We start from the raw sequence: 23,544 nt of genomic DNA, 5'->3' as shown, positions 1-23,544 counted from the left end.
ACAAAATATTCGGAATGATGAATTGTTTATGGAAAACATGACATACCATTTTAAGCAACATCTTACTTAAGCAACATCTGTTACATACCCCTTTAAGGTTCTCTGTTTACAGCGACAGCATTCCTCCGACAGCTAAACTCATCACGTATTCAGCAAACTTGGAAAAAGAGGTTTTTTTGGCCTTCGTTTTGCAATCGATTGTGCTCAGTCATCTGTGACTGAAGAGATGCAAATAAGGTATCAATGAAAATTCAAATTCCATCTTGAATAGCAAGGTTCTTTTTACAAGGAGCCACTTTGACAGTGTTGAAGTTTATAACTTTGACTATTAATCCATTGTTTTCGGATTATATTTTTTTTATACACCCTGTACCTGTACTAATTTTTGCAATCTCGAGACGAATGTACATCATTAACAGCCATACAATACACACTACATGTACATGTACTTTCAACAACAAACACAACAAATACATCGACAAGCATGGGCGTCACCAGGATTTTGTAGAGGGGGACAAAGAACTCACTAGTGATGAGAGAAATCACTGCCCATGAATAGAACAAATCGGCAGGGACACGTGTACGAATTGATGTATCTCTTAGTTTAGACCTTTTCGTTGGTTTCTACTGCAAAAATATAAATGAAATTAACAGTATAATATTGACTACGACCCTCTTTTCCCCCTTTCTTTGTCGGTTTTCCCAGGGGTCGCACAATTGGCCCCTTCCCCAATGTTGTTCAATAAACAAGAGTATTGTTGATGTACCCTAACGTGGCGCAGCCCCTAACGTGGCGCACTTTTATTTTTCGCCTGTAGCGCCTAGCTAGAGCAAAAGTTTTAAGTGAAATTTCACAGAAAGTGAAATTTCATCAAGTTCTAAACACTCCCGTTCATAAATCGCGAGTTTATTTACCTGTTACAAAGTTAAAAGAAAAAATTATTTTGGCGTGATTTTCCGATTTTATTTTCAAGTGCAAAGTGAACCCTTTGAAAATGCCCCGAAAAATAAGAAAATAATTTTCTGACAAACATCTGGCTGGGTTTGTAAGTAAAGATAATAATGATTTATCAGAATTTATCAAGTTTACAGAAATTCTTAAATGTTAATTTGGAATTTTCTGAGATTTATTCAAGTGCGCCACGTTAGGGAACACTCCGCCAATTTGTGCCCAATTTCCGGACGCGACCGTTTTTGCATTTCGGATTAAATTTTATGAAACCGAAATTGTTCACAGAGGTTAAATAGCAAGCATTAAAAAGTAAAAAGTACCAGTATTTCACTGCATGTATTTGAGGTTTATCAACAAAGAGGTTTGGCAACACTACATGAGGAAAGTTGGGTAAGCTTCGAAGTGCGCCACGTTAGGGAACACGACTATATAATTAACTGAAACGTCTTGTCTTCTTTTTTTCCCCCATTTTCTTTGCATTCATATCTTTTTCCGGGGGGGGGGGGGCGGAGCAACCAATGAAATTTTAGACGCTGTGAGGCTGTTGCCAGTCCTCATACAAGGAGTTAGGTCTCCAAACATTGGCCGTTTACGATTTCATGCAACACTTATGAACAAGGCAGTAATAATTTACTGTGGTCCAATTTGCAGGGTGAAGGGGCCTTATTTACAAGAGGTGTCACTAAATGGGTTTGTCACAATAAAAAGCTTCACTTGCCTTCCCAGTTGGTTGTTTGTTTCTTTTCTCTTGTGTGTTTGGGGGAGGGCAGGCATTGGAGGGTGGGGGAGTTGCCCCATGACTCATTCCCCCACCCCCAGTCAGAGGCTTAACTAAGGGGGCGGGGGAGAGGGTGAGGAGGAACGCCCCCATAGCTCCATCTGGGCCCAGAGGAAAATCTAGGACAAATCTCCATCTACTGAGAGGGCACTGCACAGAAGTAAAATGCAAGAATACATGGAATATTCACAACAGGACATGTGTGAATCTTAAAGTCTGAAAACCATTTATTTCGGGAACAGTATTTAACACTGACTTACAGCAGCTGATATAAACATATGTACATTTGCATACAATAACAACACAAATATTTACTCTCGGGTGTTAATTGAGGACAAATTTACATCTTTGAACAAAACATAATGACATCCTCAACTTAAGCCTTTTGAACAATTAAGTTTGTAAAAGTTCCTTTTTCTGTCAACAGACATAGATTGTCACAAGTGTGTTTGTAATTGAAACCACACCAAAGAATACTTCAATTTGAAGGCAGTTGGGATTTAGAATGGTAGAGATTTAGGGTGGAAGTGATGAATGAAGAGTTCTTGTATCAATAGTAACAATCACTTGAAGCTGTTAAATGCTAAGAGGTGCAATTAAATGATTCAGTTGCTCCCAATCGAGTACACTCAAAAGTTAACAAATTAAGAATAGAGCCAAAGGCACATGGTCAACTATTTAATTGTGAAACCTGTGAATGCAATAAGTCAAATTCTAAAATTGTTACATGTATTAGCAAGAATTCAGATCCGTGAAAGGATATCGCTACATCAAACCAAGGGTGGACTGAACCTTTCTTTCCCAGTTCCTTTCTTCTCAAATCTCGCAATGCTTCTTACAACGCTCTCCTCAATACTCCTGGATGCTATGCTGGACCCAATGCCAGGTTTATCCTTCCTTGACCCTTGACCTGTGATCTCTGCATGGTGTGAGCGGGACAAGAGTTGCTGGGCAACTTCCTCATCATCTTCGTACTCAAAGTCAGATGAGGACACCAAGGTGTTGGTGGAAGCTCTAGAGTCAGTGTGCCCAGCTGGTGTGTCTAGGGTCCCTCTGGTTTCAAAGCTTGACTGAGCATGTACTTTTGCCTTCTTGGACCTGCTGCTCCTGGTGGTTTGTCTTGATGATGGTGGCTGCGGTGAAGGATCAAAAGTCTCAGACAGCTTAGACTTGGACTTCAAAGAAGTGTTCTTGGAAGAGGCAGATGGCTCTGGAGATCCTGCAGACATTCTTGGCCTGTTGGAGGTATCAGTAATACTGCGATTCCTGGAGGGTGGAGGCTCAGGTGACTTGATTGAAACAGAGCTGGTGGGGAAGTCAGTGCTGTTGGAGAAGCTTCTCAGTGAGAGGCTAGACTGTACAGAGGACTCAACACCCTGGTTAGGGTGTCCCTTAGACCCACGAGGCTGGGGTGATTGCTGTGAGTGTCGTGGTGAGGAAGGAGCATCCCAAATCTCCTGGGTCCGATTCTGATTAGCCACTGTATTCTGCTGGCTGGAAGGTCTCGCAACCTGACCAGAACCTGGAGACTCACTGTAACCATTGGTGGTGCCTGGAATGGCCGATGCCTGGCCTGATTCAACATCCGGTGATTGCCAGAAATCTTCCTCCTCTGGCTCACCCTGGCTCCTCCCTGCAATGTCCATGATCATGCCAGTTGTTGAGGCAACGGTGGAGGTCGCTCGTGGGTTTCTAAGTAATTCTTGGATGGTGCTCTGGGAGACCACTGCAACTGTGTAAAAAGGAAAGACAACTTTTTTGTTGGCCTCAAGGATTTTTAAGTTTGCTTCCTTATTGACCTGTTCAGAAGGTACTTTTTGCCAACTTGGAAATAACTGGAGTAGTTATTTTGGGTGTCTATACCCGTCTTTACTTGTTTTATCTAATGGTACCGTGGATCTTGACAAGGTAAGCATTAGTATAAAGATCGAGACTTTTTAAACATTGTTCTAAATGTTATTATGACTTATCAAAACTTATTGACCTGTTCAGAAGGTGCTTTTTGCCAGCTTGGAAATAACCGGAGTAGTTATTTTGGGTGTCTATACCCGTCTTTACTTGTTTTATCTAATGGTACCGTGGATCTTGATAAGGTAAGCACTAGTATGAAGATCAACACTTTTTAAACATTGTTCTAAGTGTTATTATGACTTATCAAAACAAACATGGAGTTGGTTGCTGTACTTCCAGAATCTGTATAAACTGGACAAAATATCAGGGGCTGAAGTTTTCTTGGACCTCATTTTCAGAGATCCTTGAAAAAGTCTTGTTGCATATTTTGGACCGTTTGGAACAATGTTTGAAATTTTCTGAGCATTTTGCTCCCCTGCCTAACATAGTGAGCTACAATAGGGTATGACTTACACGGCTGTAAACTGCCACCGTCCGATCTTGGTGTCAGCATTTGTTGGGTATCCAGGGAGCTGATGGGTGTGAGTGAGCTCAACCTACTATCTGAGAGGCAAGACTCTCTGGCCTCTGCAAGGAGTTTCTGTAAGATGTCCTCAGGAAGTCTTGGTGTTGCCTCCTATAGACCCAAAGTTTGCGGTTTAGAGTTGGTTGACAAACGGGTTTATGTTAGCTTTTTGAGAACTCTATCAAACATTTATTAGTACTCTGATGTTTTTTATACAAAAAACTTTTGCAAAAGGACTTAAAAGGAATGTCCAACATTTGCTTTTGCTGCAATTTTCAGAAATAAATGGATTTTGGAGGATTAGTATGTTATAGCAAATATTGTTAAAATGACTTGTTTCACGTTTTGGGCTTGTAGATGCTGGACAAACCAAGAAAACCAATCATTTTCTTGTACTCTGGTTCCCTGACCCCACTTAAGATGAAACAGAGCAATTTATTGACTTTGGGGAATTGTAAGGTCAGAGAATCAGTCAAGCAGGCTTGTACCCCTTCACAGGTGTGTAATCAGTTGCTAAGAAAATGTGGAACAACTAAATATGAAGAATTAGGAGCACTTTTTGAAAAAAGCCAGTTTTCTCCAACGCTGGTCGGTCGACCAGCGTTGGAAAAATACCATATTTCTTGAAAATGATGTCAGCACACAAGGAGCCACGATTTTACAGGATGCTTTAGACTGTCATTCCCTAACAATCCAGTTAGGTATTTCATGATAATTTGATCAATTCGTTTTTTGATGTTTGCCTACGTTGTATCTACCTCTTCAGAGTCCTTTTCCAAATTCCTGGACATTTTCAGCATAATTTTTTGTTTAGATAGTCAGATTTCAACTGATACTCAAAAGCTTACAATACTTGGATCCCTCTCATCTACAATCCTGGCCAAATCTCGCTGGGCCCCAAACCCCCCGGCCCCGTTCAATGTTGTCTCTCATTGCGCGGTGTGTGCTCCATTAGCTGGAGAGAACAACATTGACCAGGGGAGCGGGGGAGTGGGTGACCGTGGCAGGCCCAACCATTTTGGCCGGGATTGTAGGTTCTCAGGTTTAAATCCTGCTATACCAGATTATATTTCAACATAATTGGCGGGCCCAGAAAAGGACTCAATTACAGCACTTATCAGTCACTATTGAACGTGTGAGGTTTTGATTACCTGTGTGCTGCAACCATCCTGGTCTGCTGTGGAGTAGGTACGGCCAGACCGGGGCGATGCTTGAAGGATGGAATCAGTCTCAGTTGCTGCCCTGGAGCTCAGCTCGGAGCACTGCTCCAATAGCTCAGAGAGGTTTTCTTGGGATAGACGTGGTGATTTGTAAATCTGAGGGATAATCAATAAGAATTTAGTTAAATGTAATCAACCCTTATATCAAATTACATCGGCTCTTTTGGCAATAAAATTGAAGTTGAAATTAGAGTTAAAATTAACAAGAGGAAATCATGAAAAAATAGCACTCTCAAGAATAGACATTAGACAACTTTTTTAAGGAGAATATAACTTATACAGTGGCACCTATAGAACAACACCTAAGTTAATTTAAAGGGTTTGCAACTTTGTATTGCGGAAGTTGCATGGACATAGCCAGGACTTTTCTAGAGGGGGCATAAACATTGTGGGAACATTTGCTCAAGGACTAAAGCGAGCGCGGAGCGTGAAGCCATCACGGCATGGGGTCAGGCGCCCGCTTCTCAAAATGTGCTTGGATTCTAGACCCTCTGAGGTGCTATCTTATGTGATTTCTGGCTACTTTCCCCCGACTTTATTGAGCAAAAATTTTACAATTTATAAACAAACATTTGGCTGCACGGTCACCGATTTAAAATTGCCCTGAGAATGTAGATGCCAGCACTGCTGGATATCACTAAAAGTGGAAAAATAGCAGCACAGTGTGGGCACTTGGCATGCTTTTTTTTTGTTAGTTCAGTCGACTCTCGTTAATACGAGGCCCTTGGAACTTCTGAAACTACCGCGTATTATCCGATACCTCGTCTTATTAGCGACGAGCATTTTTCGTGCACTCGCCGACATGCATCATGGATCGTTTATGTAGCTAATGCATATGCCACATGCTCTTGCTGAAATTGTAATGAATTTGCCTTAAAAAGTGAAGTTATGTTCTCCATGAAATTATGATGTATGAAAAATGAAGCCACGACAGTATGTTACAGTAAAACTTGTAGAGTAATTGAGAAGAATAAAAGAAAAAACAATAAACTGACTTTCAACCCAACAACGGGGCAAGCGGAATCGTCGCCACCCGCCTACCGTACCGATGCGATGTCACCGGCCTTCCTGTCATCGCCAAGGCACGCCTAAGTACATTAACATTTTTAGTTGGTGACCAACAGAAGAATTGCATTCAGTGTGCACGTAAATATGGGGATACCAGCGATTTATTTTCAATAGAGGGCGTGAGTCTGAGTTGAATTGTTAATGCCCTGGTTACGTTAAATTATTTTAGTGGGAAATGACTTTTAGCGGGAAATGACTTTTAGCGGGAACTGAGCGGGCTGACTTTTGTTTTAATTAGGATTAAGAGCATGGGTGGGAGAATGATTCATTTTTAAAAAATAACAGCGTTGCTGTTGAAACCCCTCAGCCAGAGTCAAGTTATCATCCGGAAACCATTAACCTTTAACTCAACGTGGTGACCTTGACCTTTGGCCTTTGACCCCAGAACCAGTCCCAACATGCCTGTACCAATGGGAAACCCCCTACCGAAGTTAGACACCAACATTTCATTTCTAACTCAAGTTATCATTCGGAACCATTTACATTGAACTCACCACGGTGACCTTGACCTTTGACCTTTTGACCCCAAAACCAATCCCAACTTGCCTGTACCCAAGGGCAAACCCCTACCTCAGTCAGACACCAAAATCTCATTTCTAACTCAACTTATCATCCGGAAACCATTTACCTTTATCTCACCATGCTGACCTTGACCTTTGACCTTTTGACCCCAAAACCAATCCCAACTTGCCTTCTCCCAAGGGGAACCCTCTTCCAAAGTTAGACACCAAAATCGCATTTCTAACTCAAGTTATCATCCGGAAACCATTTACCTTTAACTCACAATGGTGACCTTGACCTTTGACCTTTTGACCCCAAAACCAATCCCAACTTGCCTACTCCCAAGGGCAACCCCCTATCAAAGTTAGACACCAAAATCTCATTTCTAACTCAAGTTATCATCCGGAAACCATTTACCTTTATCTCACCATGCTGACCTTGACCTTTGACCTTTTGACCCCAAAACCAATCCCAACTTGCCTTCTCCCAAGGGCAACCCTCTTCCAAAGTTAGACACCAAAATCTCATTTCTAACTCAAGTTATCATCCTGAAACCATTTACATTTAACTCACCACGGTGACCTTGACCTTTGACCTTTTGACCCCAAAACCAATCCCAACTTGCCTACTCCCAAGGGCAACCCCCTATCAAAGTTAGACACCAAAATCTCATTTCTAACTCAAGTTATCATCCGGAAACCATTTACCTTTATCTCACCATGCTGACCTTGACCTTTGACCTTTTGACCCCAAAACCAATCCCAACTTGCCTTCTCCCAAGGGCAACCCTCTTCCAAAGTTAGACACCAAAATCTCATTTCTAACTCAAGTTATCATCCGGAAACCATTTACATTTAACTCACCACGGTGACCTTGACCTTTGACCTTTTGACCTCAAAACCAATCCCAACTTGCCTACTCCAAAGGGCAACCCCCTACCGAAGTTACAACCCCAAACAACATTTCTAACTCAAGTTATCTGAAAGGAACATGTTCTGAAAGGAACATCACCCCACAAGGGTGGTCTGGTCAGAACGGCCGTACGGACGGACGGACGGACAGACACACACACATCCGGACGGACGGACGCCCTAGGCGATGACAAAACCCCTCGAGCCTCTCGGCTGAGGGGTAAAAAATGGGGATTTCACGTATCTCGCGTCAAGAGGGGGCGAGTTTTTCTTCTATTTTTCTCGTTTTCAACTTTCCAAAAAAATTAATAAACTGCGTATTTTTAATTCTTCTGGGATATGTTTTTGGGGGAGGGTATTTTAATACTTATCAGGGATTTGTTGTTTTTAACACTAATTTTTTTTTTTTTTTTAAATAAGCTGAGGTTTTGGGAGGGTATTTAAATATTTTCCGACTTTTTCTTATAAAATTGATTCATCTACTTTTCATCTACAAGTGCATTTTTTTTTTGGGGGGGGGTTATTTAATTTTTTTACAGGGAATTTATTTTCAAGCACAATAAACATGGTAGGCCTGCCGCGATCGTGCGGCACGCTCTTGCGTTCGGGCGGGACAGGACACGATAGCCACCGTAAACTTGAAGATTCCCCTTTGATGGCACGGGACAAACGCCCATTGTTGGCCTTCTTCGTTCGGGCAGCACCATAAAGATACCCTGTGATCGCGAGGGAATCGTAAATGCCTATTGTCTGCCTTGTTCCTTCCGGCGGCACGAGAGCCATCATAAAGAATCCCTCTGATAGCCCGGGAACCGCAAGTGCCCATTGTCCACTTTTAGCCACCTCATGCAGCCCGTGAAAACACAAAGAATGGTGTGCTTTGGTATAAAAATCGCGGCACTGAAGTTCGCAAGCATCATCATGGTGCCAATTTAAACTGAATAGTTAGGTTCATTGACTGACAAGTTGTTTTCCCAAACGCACGTGGAAATAGACAGATAACAATAGATTTGCACTTGCCAGATTGCAAAAAAGTGCTTGTCTTAACCGTCATCTTGTATCACCCAAGCTCATATTAAGCATTTTTTCCCTCATAGTAATATGCACACTTCGGTCGGGACTGACGAAATATGCTCGTCTAAACCGAAATCTCGTCTAAACCGTGCTTGTATTAATGAAAGTCGACTGTATTTAGATATTTCAGTTTAAATTTATGTCAAGAGGAGGGGTCATTTTGAAGATCTGACTTGTATTAATGACTTGCTTTGGTTTAGCGGGCGTGGGTGGGGGGCAAGTAAGTGTGAGGAGGTACAGGTGAGAAGAAGCTTTGCTCATATGTAGGACAACCCTTTGTAATGTCAGGCTGGAGGAATCTACCATAAGGGTGTCCGTAGAGTGGTACAATAACAATATACCAGAATATCATCAAAATGATCCTTTGACCTCTGATTTCTGGCAAAACACTAACTAAAATTGACTGATCCACTGAGCCTTGCCCAATGAGTTGACCATGCGTGACATCAGTGTGCACATATCTGATGCACGTCTGGAACATGCAGTAAGGCATTGGAGAGGTACACTTGTTGCCCTCATGTGCAGTGGGCTTGGCCTGATGGATGGGTCTTAGGCAATGAGTGGCAATGCAATGCACTTACCTCTCTTTCTACGCGGTTCTCAAGGTACTCAAGCTCAACTTCAATTCTCTTCAGTCGCTCGTGCTGCCTCCTGTCATCTTTGGTATCTTTCAGGATCTTCTCTCCTGGAACATCTCTATGATAACTATCACCCCTCTCCTTGAAAGAAAAACAGAAATTCCAAGTGGTGATCTTGGACTGAGAACTCAACAAGCAGTAGAATGGTGACCAGACCACACTGTGGTTAGAATGGGTAGCGGCCTGACAAGTGTTGTAGTCGAGTCCATCACAAGTCCTGACCAGTCCATCACAGGTCCATAACAAGTTCTCCTCTCTTAAGCCAAGTCACAACCTTAATTGAACTGTGACAAAAGGATTCCTATTTTTATGTTCATCCCTTGTTAATTATGGCTGGACTTATGGACTTGAGACAGACTTGACTACTACACTGCTAACTACAGCTGACATGTTGCTGGTTCCTAGGTACTGTATGATTCTCTACTGTAGTGGGACTGTAGTAAACACCATGTCAGCCAATCTCTCAGCATTTAGATCCAAAGGGTATCCGGTTCGTTAGAGTGACGTCATCTCAACTTACCCATGCGTACTTCACAAGGTGTAGCATAGCACGAATGGAACCAGAAATTAACGTAACTTGAGTGTTTAGCCAATGGGTGCTTGTAATCAGTATCAGTGGTGTGTACGCGTGTATGACAAAGTCACTAATGAACCGGATAAAATCGAACATGAAAGATTGCATTGTCAACATGGACAGAGCACACCCTGGTGACACATTGATTCTTTACACAGTTGGGTTAAAAGAAAGGCTGTACTGGCAATCTTTAGCTGCTTAGCAGGATTTAATATAAGTAAGTCAGTAGCAAGTGCCACTGTAAAGACTACTTAACAAACATTTGGTAATATAACAAAGATCTCCTTTGGCTCTTAAAAGTTGTGTTTAGTTATCTCTAGCACTTATTCAGTTCCAGCAGCGTAGACTGGTTCCAGCCCCCTATCCCAATCGATAATGCAGGGACTACCAACCAGTCTACCCAAAGGGCGGATTTGTTTTTGAGCAAAAGTAATCTAAAATAAAAGCTTCAGATGATTTCATATGTCCAAAATATAAAATAGGTAATTCTTCTTGTTTAAATAAAACATGCAAGTCTAAAATGTTAGGATAAACAAATCAAATATGTTGAAGAGCACGCACAGTTCATCTTCAAGTGACTTGCTTCTAATTGGAATTACCTGTGATGGTGTAGTGCTGATGCGGTCATAGTCTTCCTCAGGCAGTAGAGCCTTGAGCTTAGCATCGATGTCCTGGAGAGCTTGTTGGTCTGTGGCATCAGGGATGTAACCCACTCCTGCTGACAGCTGCAAGGCATTCATGGTACGGGTGCTGTCCGGCTACAACCAAGCAATCAATTAAAAAGTTAAAACAGGTGAATGTGACAAGTGTTGCCATCAAGGTACTTGTGATGGAGCACAAGTCACAACATGTCCATTACATGTCAATCACAAGTCATCTGGCTATTCACTAGATATTCAAATGAACTCACAGGCTATTCAAATGAACTGTAAGAAAGGCATTCCTTGACGGACGGGGTGTACTGCTCAAAACATCACGTAACCAAACTGTTACTAGTGACTAGACTTGTGAAATGACTTGTGATTAACCTGTGAATGGACTTGTGATGTACTACATAAAGTACAACGCTGGAATATGAGGAGCCATATTCATTAAGCTGTTAAGCAATTAAAAAATGCTAAGCAAATTGATGAGCTAGGAGGAAATCAGCTGCGATTCAGTCACAAGCAGCATACCCTGCAATGCATAGCTAAGCTAATTTCATTTCTTAGCAAATTTCTGTGATTAGAGGCTCCTCAAAATGGGCCCCATGTCCTTACCATGGGGCCTGATGTCAGGGCACAAAACACCCTCTCACTTTCTGAGTTGTCCCCATCACAAGCCATGGACAGGGGAAAGGTAAACTTTACTCCAGAAAGAAATGTAAACACTACTTGAAATGTTGAAGTCTCTCATCTCAAAAAAGATTTTGCTCAATTAGGCTTCATAAATTAAATATTGATATACGATGCTTGTCCACATCAGTTTTGCTGGCCATGAGTAAACCAAAAATAGTCCTTTTTCAAAAGAGATTTTAAAAAATGGCCACACAGGTACCGGCCTGCTAGGTATGCATTGGCTCAGGATGGCATGAGACACCCGGGTACCGGCCTGCTAGGTATGCATTGGCTCAGGATGGCATGAGACACCCGGGTACCGGCCTGCTAGGTATGCATTGGCTCAGGATGGCATGAGACACCCGGGTACCGGCCTGCTAGGTATGCATTGGATCAGGATGGCATGAGGCACCCGGGTACCGGCCTGCTTGGTATGCATTGGCTCAGGATGGCATGACGAGGCACCCGGGTACCGGCCTGCTAGGTGTGCATTGGCTCAGGATGGCATGAGGCACCCGGGTACCGGCCTGCTAGGTATGCATTGGCTCAGGATGGCATGAGGCACCCGGGTACCGGCCTGCTAGGTATGCTTTGGCTCAGGATGGCATGAGGCACCCGGGTACCGGCCTGCTAGGTATGCATTGGCTCAGGATGGCATGAGGCACACGGGTACCGGCCTGCTAGGTATGCATTGGCTCAGGATGGCATGAGGCACCCGGGTACCAGCCTGCTTGATATGCATTGGCTCAGGATGGCATGAGGCACCCGGGTACCAGCCTGCTAGGTATGCATTGGCTCAGGATGGCATGAGGCACACGGTTACCGGCCTGCTAGGTATGCATTGGCTCAGGATGGCATGAGGCACCCGGGTACCGGCCTGCTAGGTATGCATTGGCTCAGGATGGCATGAGGCACACGGGTACCGGCCTGCTAGGTATGCATTGGCTCAGGATGGTATGAGGCACCCGGGTACCGGCCTGCTTGGTATGCATTGGCTCAGGATGGCATGAGGCACCCGGGTACCGGCCTGCTTGGTATGCATTGGCTCAGGATGGCATGAGGCACACGGTTACCGGCCTGCTAGGTATGCATTGGCTCAGGATGGCATGCATGACGGATCCAGCTCTTTAGGAGCCGACCCGACCAAACCTACCAACTGGTCGGGTCCTCACGCATACTTTTGGAGCTTTTCTAAAAGGAGAGTGCATGTGTGCCCCAGGGGATTAAGATTGTTATCACCACTAATCCTATAATGAGTGTGATAAGAGATCCTGCCTGAACGATTCAGCTTACAATTTTGCAACTAAATACCTTGATATAAATTCATATAAATATCTTATTATTTACGTGTGTGAAATGTTATTTTGTTTTCTTTTTTGAACGGTTAAATTCCATAAAGTAATGACAGAGAACGATTATTACCGCTGGTCGTGATTTGTATGTACATGTACATGTACATGTCCATGTGGTCATATTGAAAGTAGTTCCAACACTCACCCAGCCAGCTGTGTTGTCCACAGGAGGTTGTTTATTTAAGTGATTAGGGGGATTATCTTGCTGGACATGGGTGAAGTGTGTTTACTCAAGGACTCCCCACTGGGGTTGAAAAGTATGTGTGAATCCATCTAGGTTTTCTAAAGGGCTGTTCACGTAATGTGAGGCACCCGGGTACCGGCCTGCTAGGTATGCATTGGCTCAGGATGGCATGAGGCACCCGGGTACCGGCCTGCTTGGTATGCATTGGCTCAGGATGGCATGAGGCACCCGGGTACCGGCCTGCTAGGTATGCATTTGATCAGGATGGCATGAGACACACGGGTACCGGCCTGCTAGGTATGCATTGGCTCAGGATGGCATGAGGCACCCGGGTACCAGCCTGCTAGGTATGCATTGGCTCAGGATGGCATGAGACACACGGGTACCGGCCTGCTAGGTATGCATTGGCTCAGGATGGCGTGAGGCACCCGGGTACCGGCCTGCTAGGTATGCATTGGCTCAGGATGGCATGAGGCACCCGGGTACCGGCCTGCTAGGTATGCATTGGCTCAGGATGGCATGAGGCACCCGGGTACCGGCCTGCTAGGTATGCATTGGCTCAGGATGGCATGAGGCACCCGGGTACCGGCCTGCTAGGTATGCATTGGCTCAGGATGGCATGAGACCCACGGTACCGGCCTGCTAGGTATGCATTGGCTCAGGATGGCATGAGGCACCCGGGTACCAGCCTGCTAGGTATGCATTGGCTCAGGATGGCATGAGACACACGGGTACCGGCCTGCTAGGTATGCATTGGCTCAGGATGGCGTGAGGCACCCGGGTACCGGCCTGCTAGGTATGCATTGGCTCAGGATGGCATGAGGCACCCGGGTACCGGCCTGCTAGGTATGCATTGGCTCAGGATGGCATGAGACACTCGGGTACCGGCCTGCTAGGTATGCTTTGGCTCAGGATGGCATGAGGCACCCGGGTACCGGCCTGCTAGGTATGCATTGGCTCAGGATGGCATGAGGCACCCGGGTACCGGCCTGCTAGGTATGCATTGGCTCAGGATGGCATGAGGCACCCGGGTACCGGCCTGCTAGGTATGCATTGGCTCAGGATGGCATGAGGCACCCGGGTACCGGCCTGCTTGGTATGCATTGGCTCAGGATGGCATGAGACACACGGGTACCGGCCTGCTAGGTATGCATTGGCTCAGGATGGCATGAGGCACCCGGGTACCGGCCTGCTAGGTATGCATTGGCTCAGGATGGCATGAGGCACCCGGGTACCGGCCTGCTTGGTATGCATTGGCTCAGGATGGCATGAGGCACCCGGGTACCGGCCTGCTAGGTATGCATTGGCTCAGGATGGAATGAGGCACCACAGTATTATGTACTACACGGCATTTAGACTTTGGTTAGAATAAAAAAAAGCCACTCTCCAGCATCGTATTTATTTTTGATAGCAGATCAATTGATCATTTTATACCGACCTTTTCTTCCTCGTCAACCAACATCTCGACGTCTTGAAGCAACTCCTCAAGACGTTTCTTCTCATCATCCGTCATAGCGATGACATTCCCTGCATCACTGGCCAACTGGTAACATACAAATCCAAAACACCAACAATCAAATAATCCACATGTATATAATAGTTATTCATAAATATCTTAGACAGGTCACTACTCCTATTGGTCGAGAGCCCGTCACGTGGCCAGTTTTAAATGGTAGATTAAAGACATGACTGGCTGGTCTTAAACACTTTTGCAGTGTCCCATGCAATTTTGAATACGGTGCCAGCAGGCCCAGCACTGTTTGTTTTGGTTGAATGTTCACAATCCTCACATACATGTAGGCATGCGCAATACTACCAGTGAGTCAGTATTTCATAGTCCTAAATTCACACTACACCTGTACATCTGCGTTGTGCGCCACATTACGCAGTACACACGACGAGCGCATCAATCTCCATATAAGGAGTTGTTTACCAGATGGCCTTACCATTATATAGCTAGAGGTGTGTTTCATTGATCCAAATAGTTGAAAATTGATATTTTACATGTTTTAACTTTTAGACCGAAAAGTTGGCTCGGGTAATTATCAGCATCCAGACTCAAACCGGTCTTAAACAGAGTGTTTAACACCTCCCAAGCTCATATTTACTCCCTTCAAAATGAACCTCTATGCAAGGAACAGCATGATGAACACTGTCGTTCCTTATTATTCCAGTGTTATTTGGGAATATTGGCCATTATATCAATATCCATTAGTGGGTTGGAGGTGGGTAGGTCTAAACACTGATACTTCATTTATCAGAATTGGTTAGGGTTCTAATAACAAGGTAAACAACACACAATGCGGTACTGCACGTCACAGTGCATACATCAATTCTCCATCTCTTTTAAGGCGCTTGTCCGAGTTGAAATATCAGATCATCATTGTATGGAATCTTTTTTGAAGAAATGGGGAACTCCACCATGGGTATTTTCACATTTAAGCACTTATGGCAAAGTACACGCCATATTGTTTTTCATCTGAATAAGCACAAACTAATAGCATCTTCGTCTTGCCACAATCAAGGGTGTACTTGTCCATTGTGCTTTGTGAGAGATTGAAAGCCAAAATCTTCTCAGTTAGGACTAGAACCCATAACACTCGGCTTTCAAGTGATCACACTGATATAGCAATTGATACTGAAAGCAGTCACATTTAATGTTATCTTTGTTCTTAGGTAATGTACAAACTACAAGTGAAAAGTAAATAACCCGCTGACAGTTAAATATGAACAATCATGACCCAAAGCACCTACATCAATGTTCCTCTGAATGAAGTCATTGCTTGCTGACTGCGTGTCATTGTGACCTTTGCCCTTTGCCCTTCGTCTGCCACCACGCTTAGCCTTGTCGTCACCTTCAGCTTGACTACTCCTGTCTGTGCTGTTACCTTGTTGGGATTTAGAATCAGCTGGAAATACAAAAAATAATTTAAAAAATACAATAAAAAAGATTCACTGATTCACTGACAAGTGGCTTATTATGAAGTAGAAATTCAAAAACCGGCAGTCTCAATAATAGCCCATGCTGATTTACATGACGAGTTTTCCCTTATAATTCTTAGCGGTTATCTTATACACTATTAATATGGAACAACCCAAGTATCAGGACACACTTGTTTCATTTGCAACAATTTGAGGTTCCCATTAGAACGCCCTGTTCCAACTGGAACACCGAGCATTCCCTGACTGATCAAGGCGGTGGAAACTGCGCGTTACTTGTAGCAATGTTGCCTAGTCTGGTTCCCCGCTAACATTATCTTTGTGATGTTGTATTCAGGGGGTGGAATCAGACCTAATGAACTTTTGGACTTACTTCCCTTTTAAAAAAATCCTCCTAAAGCCACGAATTAGGAAAAAAAGATGGAAATTGAATCCACGGTCTCTGATCACTGAACCTTTGCCCTTACCCATTGAGCTACTGAACTGCTCGGCTGGAGTGGCAAATTAATTGTGTCACATCTATTACACGTACGTACATGTGCGTACGTGTATTACAAATGATTGTAGAGCGCCGCTAACATGGCAACAAGGCTACGGCTATATTGGGCAGTCAGTGGAAGCACCCCATGTTGCTGATTGAACAACCAGTTTTTCTCCATGCAACAAGAGTTCTGACACGCGCTAGATACCTGAAATTCTTTCATTGTATTCTCAAAGTGATCTTGATTGCATCAAGATGGGATGAAATTCAACGTTAAAAGTCCCTTGTCCACTATCATAAATACAGTGATAACTCTGACCTGCTCTGGTAAGGAAGTGACAACAGTTTACCTTACACAAATGATTGGAAGGCCCATGATATAAGCTTTACTTGTATGTGTTGGACATCCATAACATGCACTGATTGTGGGATACATGTAGGGACCAATTTACATGTCCATCATTTGAGGACCTCAAGAATTTGGCCATTAAATAATAAAATGAAATGACCCACTGTAGTTTTAAGTAACCACTATGTTAAATATTACTAGTAAAAGCTCATAACAGTGAAACATAACATGGACATACAGAAGACAATTCAAGAAAATAAAATTAAAAATGACATGTTTATACGTATTAAAAAAATTTTCCACTCGCCACATGGAAGGTCTATTGAGAATGTGAATGAGAATTACAACTATGGTCACCTTTTGCTTGCCTGTGGGTAACTCACTGATGTAGGTCTCGGTCTCGGTCTTGAGACTGGTCTCAAGACTGCTTTTTGCTGGTCTCGGTCTCGTTACCCTAGGGTCTCGGTCTTGGTCTCGTACTCTGTGGTCTCGATATTTTTGCTGGTCTTGAGTCGAGACCAGCAATATGCAGCCTTTATCGCTCATAATATTGATTACGTTGCTTTTGTTGTTTTCTTTCAGTATCGTTGGTTATCATGACCAACATTATTTTGATTTTTCGTCTTGATGTAGTTATCACTGCAGTGTGACAGGCCCGTATTTGTTCTATTATGTCATTTGCTCCTTGCTATATTTGACGTCAATAAAAAAGGTTACAAGTTCAATGTGTACATGCAATGAACGTTTTATTTATCAATTTATTATTATTTTACATTTAGTCTTTGTACTATCTGCGGTCTTGGTCTCGGACCATCTCGGTCTCGGTCTCTCTTGAAGGTCTTGGTCTCGGAACTCCAAGTCTCGGTCTTGGACTATCAGGTCTCGACTACAACACTGGTCTGCAGTGACCACGGGCTGCAATGATAACAATAATCTTACTTGCTTTAGTCCCCTGGATGCCATTGGCTTTAGCCCCTACCACAGGGGAGTCTGCTTCAGCTGGCTGGGTTGGAAATACTGGATCCACTGGCTCCTGCTCCACGGAAACCCCTGCAAGTCAATCAGCAATTAACCCACTAGCACTTTAGGTCGTATATTTTGTTGTATAACATACAGTGTTAGGGAGGTTTCAGGCAGTATAGGGAGTCATGCGTAGCATGGTGTTAGTCATATAGGGACTGATGGGTTCAACAAGTCTTGACTAGGAGTTTGCACAGTAATCCACTGATGCAGAGTCCTTGTTTCCTGTCAAGTAATGCTCTCATATTCAATTACACAATACAATCATATAATTAAAAAATTTTATGACTGAGTGAAATCACATTAAATAATGCTAAAAAAGTCACTGCACATTTTTGATAGGATGAATAATAACTTTAACCCACTGTTCAAACACTGGTGAGAAATGTTTAAAACAGGCCGATAATAAACATGGCCCCTCAAACAAGACAACAATTTTCTGCTTTTGTCTGTTAAGCACTACAAAATGTTGTCTGCTCGCTTGAACTCTTCATGCATGTACATAAGTTAGTTGAGCTGACCTTCACTATGACTTGCTGGAGGCACCAGGGCCAAGTAGCGACTGGTGTTGTCTAATACTTCCCGTTGCTCCTCTCTACCCTCCGGCCTGAGACCTTGTAGCTCTCGCTCCATGTCCCTGTGGGCCTGCAACCGCTGACGTTTGACCTCCTTCTCCTGGGTAGGGAAGATCAGCAATACATGTACAGGATTATCATTAAGGCCTGTTTCCAATATCAGCTCTCGCCCACCTATGTTGAAATCAACATGTGTCAGGGCCAACATGGGTCAACAAGGCATTACGTGCACACTTACATCAGTCTGTACCCAAAAGTTTGCTGTAGACGATGGATTTTCTACACAGACTCTCAACCGTGATCATGACAAGGGTTGGAAGTTACCCTCTTTACTCTCCAGAGAGAGTGAAAAGGACCTTACGAGGTCAGCATGTTGGGTCAGGGACAGGGGATGAAGCAAGGGTCCAACTCAAATTGGAGGGAAAGGGAAAACAGTGCATATTGCCTAGGCAAGCTGGACTGATGGCGTATGTACAGCTACTGAAATACATTTGAGTTGTGGTTGATTTCTGAGGAGTTTTTTTCCTGAAACTGCTTCCCTATGGGCTCTGTGCACAAGTACCCCTTCAACAGCCAAAAAAGGAGAGATGGGGGAGACCTAGACTGGTTCCCGGTCCATCCACTGCGGATTCGAATGTATCCAAAGTTATTGGGGGCGGGAATTAGTCTGGGAGCCCATCGACAGATAAATTTAAACTCATTTGCGCACCAACGACGCCTGACGCTCACGTGAGGACGGGGTGGTTAACAGCTTTGGCACATTCAGGTAGTCATGCGTACTTCGCGCGCGAACCAGTACAGTATGCATACGCCGTGTGTCCCGTCCACAGGGCTCTCAAAAGTGGTCAAAAAGCGCCCTCTTTTGCTGGTGCACGGAGCCCATAGTTGGGAAGGGGAACAGATGATACCTCTTGATATATTTCATATTTCCACCCATGTTCAATCACTTGGTTGAAATACAATAGACATACCTGAGCGATTAGGTAACTGGTACATTTGGCAAAGGCAAAGTCAATCTTGGCACGTACCTTGAGTGTCTTCTTGGCCAGTATGCGGTCTAGTTGCTGCATCTTCTTCATTGCCTCTCTGATCTTTGGATCAGGGATGCTGTCCAGTGGATCAGACATGGCTGACGTGGATTTGTCAGCGGCATCATTAGGCCTACTACTTCTCTGGCTGTCCTTGGATCCGTTATTGTTGTGACTGTTTCTGTTGGGATGCTGTTGAGTTTCAGTGTTCTCTGATGGAAACAAATTGAAATTTATTTTCAGAAATACTAGTCTTAAAACAGGCCGAGGAATACGACAAATCATGCCTAAAAAATAATGATAAACAGTTGGTGAGACACAGATAAATCACTCAACCACTGGTTTACCAATGGCTGTTGTCAGAACTGGCTCTGAAGTCAAAGGTTATAATTTCATTGTGACATAAATTAAAATATTCTATTCAAGAACATGCTTTAGTTCTGTTGATTAAAATCCTAGATAAACTGGAAATTGATTTTCAACAATGGAATCTGACCGCCTCAATGGCTGACCGCCTCAAACTGCCCTGACTGGTACTCCCTGTACCGCCCTAAATCACCCAAACAATCCATTGTTTTATGGATTGTTCAAGAAATAAATGCAATGTAATACAACACAGGTGATATTGGGTTAAAGCAGTCACCTACATACCTTTGTTGTCATCTGATTGGTTGCCTACATCACATTCGCTGTCAGTGTCTGATGAAAACAGTTCTACAACCTCTAGGTCAAATTCCTGGGAGATAGAAGAGATGATTTTCACAAATATGGGTGACTGTAACTTTGTCTAAATTAATATTATGGCTGATTCAGTACTGAACTGACAACCAATCACATAAGGAATCTGTGTGAAAAGTCTCTGCAGCTCCTGTACATTGACACAGTGAGCCAATATTTGCAAAATAAATATTTCAGATTATAAATAAATATTATTATTGTTAGCCTGGTTGGGCATCTTATTAAAATAGTGACAGCCCCAAACGCCCTGATGAATGTACATGCAAGAATCATGTGAACAAAACTGGTTGTCCTATACTGCAACAGCTAATCTTGACAGTCATGGGTCCTTTTATTTTTGCCTGATCATCCTCTGATGGAGATGGTAGTGCTCCAACGGTGAATTGTATTGAACTTGGCACAGCAGTGGCATATATGTAGTGTTAAGAGCAATGCTGGGCCACTTCCATATGGAATGGCAGAAGCATGGCAGACCTTGTTTAACCAATGATTCTAAATACCATGCTACTGCGGTGCTGCATTAAAAAAAATCTCAAGTGATTTGAATTCTGCACGGCAGTGGCACAGCGTTATGAATGGGCCTACTCCTGTTTTCATTTATCCCAACTACCTGTTGATTGAGAGTGGGAGACTCAGGAGGAAGTATCTCCAGGGAATTGCTGGTATCAATGCCTTGCCTAGTGCTCCCTGCAGATGATGGGGTTCTCAATGAGACACGACTCCCTGGCCGCTGATGGTTGCGATGGTTGCTGGCCGGCCGAGATATCTCATCTAAATTACCTTTGGTGATATCCATTGATCTGTGGGATCAAATAAGATCATAGCTTAAAAACAATTGCAGACCCCATAAAATATGTTTCCCTTCAGATACTAGACCTGAAAAGCAATGTCTCGCAATGTTTACATGTGAGATAGGAGGGGGCAGTGAGCTGTCGATGTTAAAGAGTGTAATTAGGCTAATATTGAATGTACAATTAGTGATTCTTTTCTTAAGTTAAAGTTGTTCATGTAATTACAGTGACACACACTGTGCCATTTTTGAGACAAGTATAACTTAACTTAAGAAACTCCAGCTCCAATGCTCATCGGGAATTCGACATTTAACGTTGGAGACAAAACTACATTGCACATAGCAGATTGAAAATGGTGGAAGCCATGAAATTTGGCCTCAACACAGCCGCCAAAATCATCGTTTTTTTCAATATCTTAGTCAGTTTTGCTCTGTTTCAAGTCGATCCTTTGCTTCGTGAATGATTCACGAAGCAAAGAATCGACTTGAAACAGACCAAACTGATTAAAATTTGGAAAAAATGATGATTTTGGTGGCTGCGTTGAGGCCAAATTTCACGGCCTCCGCCATTTTTAGACTGCTGGCTACAACGTACATTGACCTCCAGCTCTAAATGTTGAATTCCTGATGAGCATTGGAGCTGGAGTTTCTCAAGCTAGGACAAGTACAACTACAAGGAAAACTGCACAATTGAACAAACATCAATAAATCCCTAAGTTCGTGACCAAGAATTGTAAACAATAACTTTCATCAGCACACAAAATGGCATGACTTTCAGATGTTGTTAGTTCACATAGGATATGTGACAACAAACTGAATTAGTGAATAATCAAAACAGAAAAAAAAAAATCATTTTGCAAAATTGATCTGCATTACAAAGGACTGCTGAAAATACACTTACGTTTTTTAACCTGTCATGCCTGTGTAGTTTTATTTAAGTTAGGCAGTGGATATTTTGCCAGAGACGGCAAACCTTTAGTAAACGTTAGTTTGCCGGATATGCACTGAACATGCGCAGTTACTGTTTTTTTGTACTTAAACATTTTCTGGTGACAAATTTTAGTCTGGCTCCATGCCAATATTATCGTTGTAACCTCGTATTCACAAGATGGAATTCAGACCATTTTATAATTTCGGACTTTATTTCCCTTTAAAAAAAATCCTCCAGAGCCACAAATCTGAAAAACAAAATGTCATACTTTGCAATAAAATGTTTGAGACATGTTAAAATAATAAAAGAAGAATATTCTTATTTATTTGGGGATGGGAAAAAAAACCTTAAAAATGTGGCGGGGATCGGAATCGAACCCGAGTCATCCCGCTCACAAAAGCCTTTGCTTAACCACTACACCAAACGTGCTACACAACTTCTGGTGGGAATTTAATACATCTTATAATTCAGCCCTATCTTAAAGAGTACAGCGCCCTCTGTTGATATGGATTGCCGCCGGCAAACCTTTAGTAAACGTTAGTTTGCCGTCATTACCTCTGGCAAAATATCCACTATCTTTAAGTTATAACTTTTATAACACAATTAATTCGCTGCTTCGGCCCTCCGGCCAAGCAAACCGATGTCCCCTGAATTCAAAATCACAACGACAATGTTACAATACAAGCACAGAACCAGCCTACTGCAAAATGACAACAAGCTAGCTACAAACAACAATGCAGGCACTAGTCAATTCACTATTGTGCAGTTAGTATGGGAAACACTTTGGCGATCGTGTATCTACGGGCCCGGTTCCTATAACTTATAAGGGAGCAAAATCCGCTTTAATTTTAAATTATTTGACCTACCAAACTAGTTGGCGACATTAAGAACATAAAAGTATGTCATAGATAAAGGGCAGGGTTTTGAATTTTTAAGGGAAATTTGGGAGTGAAACGACGACAACAACGATAAAACGCAACACGAAAATAAAGATGGCGACACCGCGCGATGTACTGTGAGCCCGCAAGGCACGCTGAATGGAAAAGCCGCTGAATCACATGGCACCAACCGTAAACTGTGTAGGAAGATCGTAATTTCTACCCCAAGAAACTGTTCAAAAAATTACAAAAAAGGGGTCATACTGAGAGAGGTCTGCTTTAGGTTGTAAATGTCATTTTTGAGTAATAAAAAACACTCTTGACTCTAATTTGATCGAAACAAAACAGGGGCCCTACTGACACTACACGATCGCCAACACTTTCGACTTCGAAGTCAAGTCTCCTCCATGTCCGGTATGCCGTATGTCCTCATCACATGCATCATGCATCTCACTTCTCAGTAGGCCTAGACCTAGTTCGACTGCGTAGACACAACTCCACTGATTTTGGGGGGTTTTCCGAGTAGTGGGTCATTCTGCAATTAATTCGGCTAAATTTCTACTTACACAGTAAATTCCGATCCGATAACTTCTAACTCTGTGTTTAAAACTGGCTCAAATCACTCTGCTTTATACTCCTGTCCGGTTTCCAGACAACGACAACGCGCCGCCATTTTTCTTTTCACGCGCTCAAGGGATCATGGGTAGTTTCGTTTTATGGGCGGGCCTAGTCTAGTCTGTAGGAAGGGGGCACTCAGACTGTATCCAGTAGGGTGGCAATCAATCCCGGTACATACCGTTATTTCGTTTTACCGTTTTTGGATTTCCTCA

At 43.2% G+C, this 23,544-nt stretch overlaps 1 protein-coding gene across 2 annotated transcripts; it reads right to left on the bottom strand.

Annotated features, from left to right (window-relative positions):
* Positions 1-1,933: 1,933 nt before the first annotated feature.
* Positions 1,934-23,418, bottom strand: LOC119720678 (fibrous sheath-interacting protein 1-like). Of its 2 annotated transcripts, none has more exons than XM_038190474.1 (13): positions 23,281-23,418; positions 20,726-20,915; positions 20,029-20,113; positions 19,378-19,589; positions 18,296-18,449; positions 17,694-17,804; positions 15,739-15,893; positions 14,423-14,527; positions 10,732-10,890; positions 9,502-9,639; positions 5,298-5,462; positions 4,095-4,257; positions 1,934-3,462 (listed from the first exon to the last, which is right to left on the bottom strand). In XM_038190474.1, the coding sequence occupies exons 2-13, from the start codon at positions 20,909-20,911 to the stop codon at positions 2,501-2,503; spliced, it is 2,595 nt and encodes an 864-aa protein (XP_038046402.1). In that variant the 5' UTR covers positions 20,912-20,915; positions 23,281-23,418; the 3' UTR covers positions 1,934-2,500. The 2 variants fall into 2 exon arrangements, with proteins under 2 accessions (XP_038046402.1, XP_038046412.1); XM_038190484.1 differs by lacking the exon at positions 23,281-23,418 and adding an exon at positions 23,076-23,165.
* Between the last annotated feature and the right edge of the window lie 126 nt (positions 23,419-23,544).

The sequence above is a fragment of the Patiria miniata genome, unplaced genomic scaffold (assembly GCF_015706575.1).
Source record: "Patiria miniata isolate m_02_andy unplaced genomic scaffold, ASM1570657v1 HiC_scaffold_13, whole genome shotgun sequence".
NCBI lineage: Eukaryota > Metazoa > Echinodermata > Asteroidea > Valvatida > Asterinidae > Patiria > Patiria miniata.
This window is presented reverse-complemented; position numbering and strand designations above follow the sequence as displayed.

What these genes read in the sequence shown, in the direction of transcription:
- LOC119720678 (XM_038190474.1), bottom strand. Translation starts at nt 20,911, where the DNA reads ATGGATATCACCAAAGGTAATTTAGATGAGATATCTCGGCCGGCCAGC. An exon ending in TGGCCAAGAAGACACTCAAG is followed by an intron (nt 18,450 to 19,377) that starts GTACGTGCCAAG and finishes TTCCCTACCCAG; the next exon opens with GAGAAGGAGGTCAAACGTCA. An exon ending in AGGATGGTTGCAGCACACAG is followed by an intron (nt 4,258 to 5,297) that starts GTAATCAAAACC and finishes TTGGGTCTATAG; the next exon opens with GAGGCAACACCAAGACTTCC.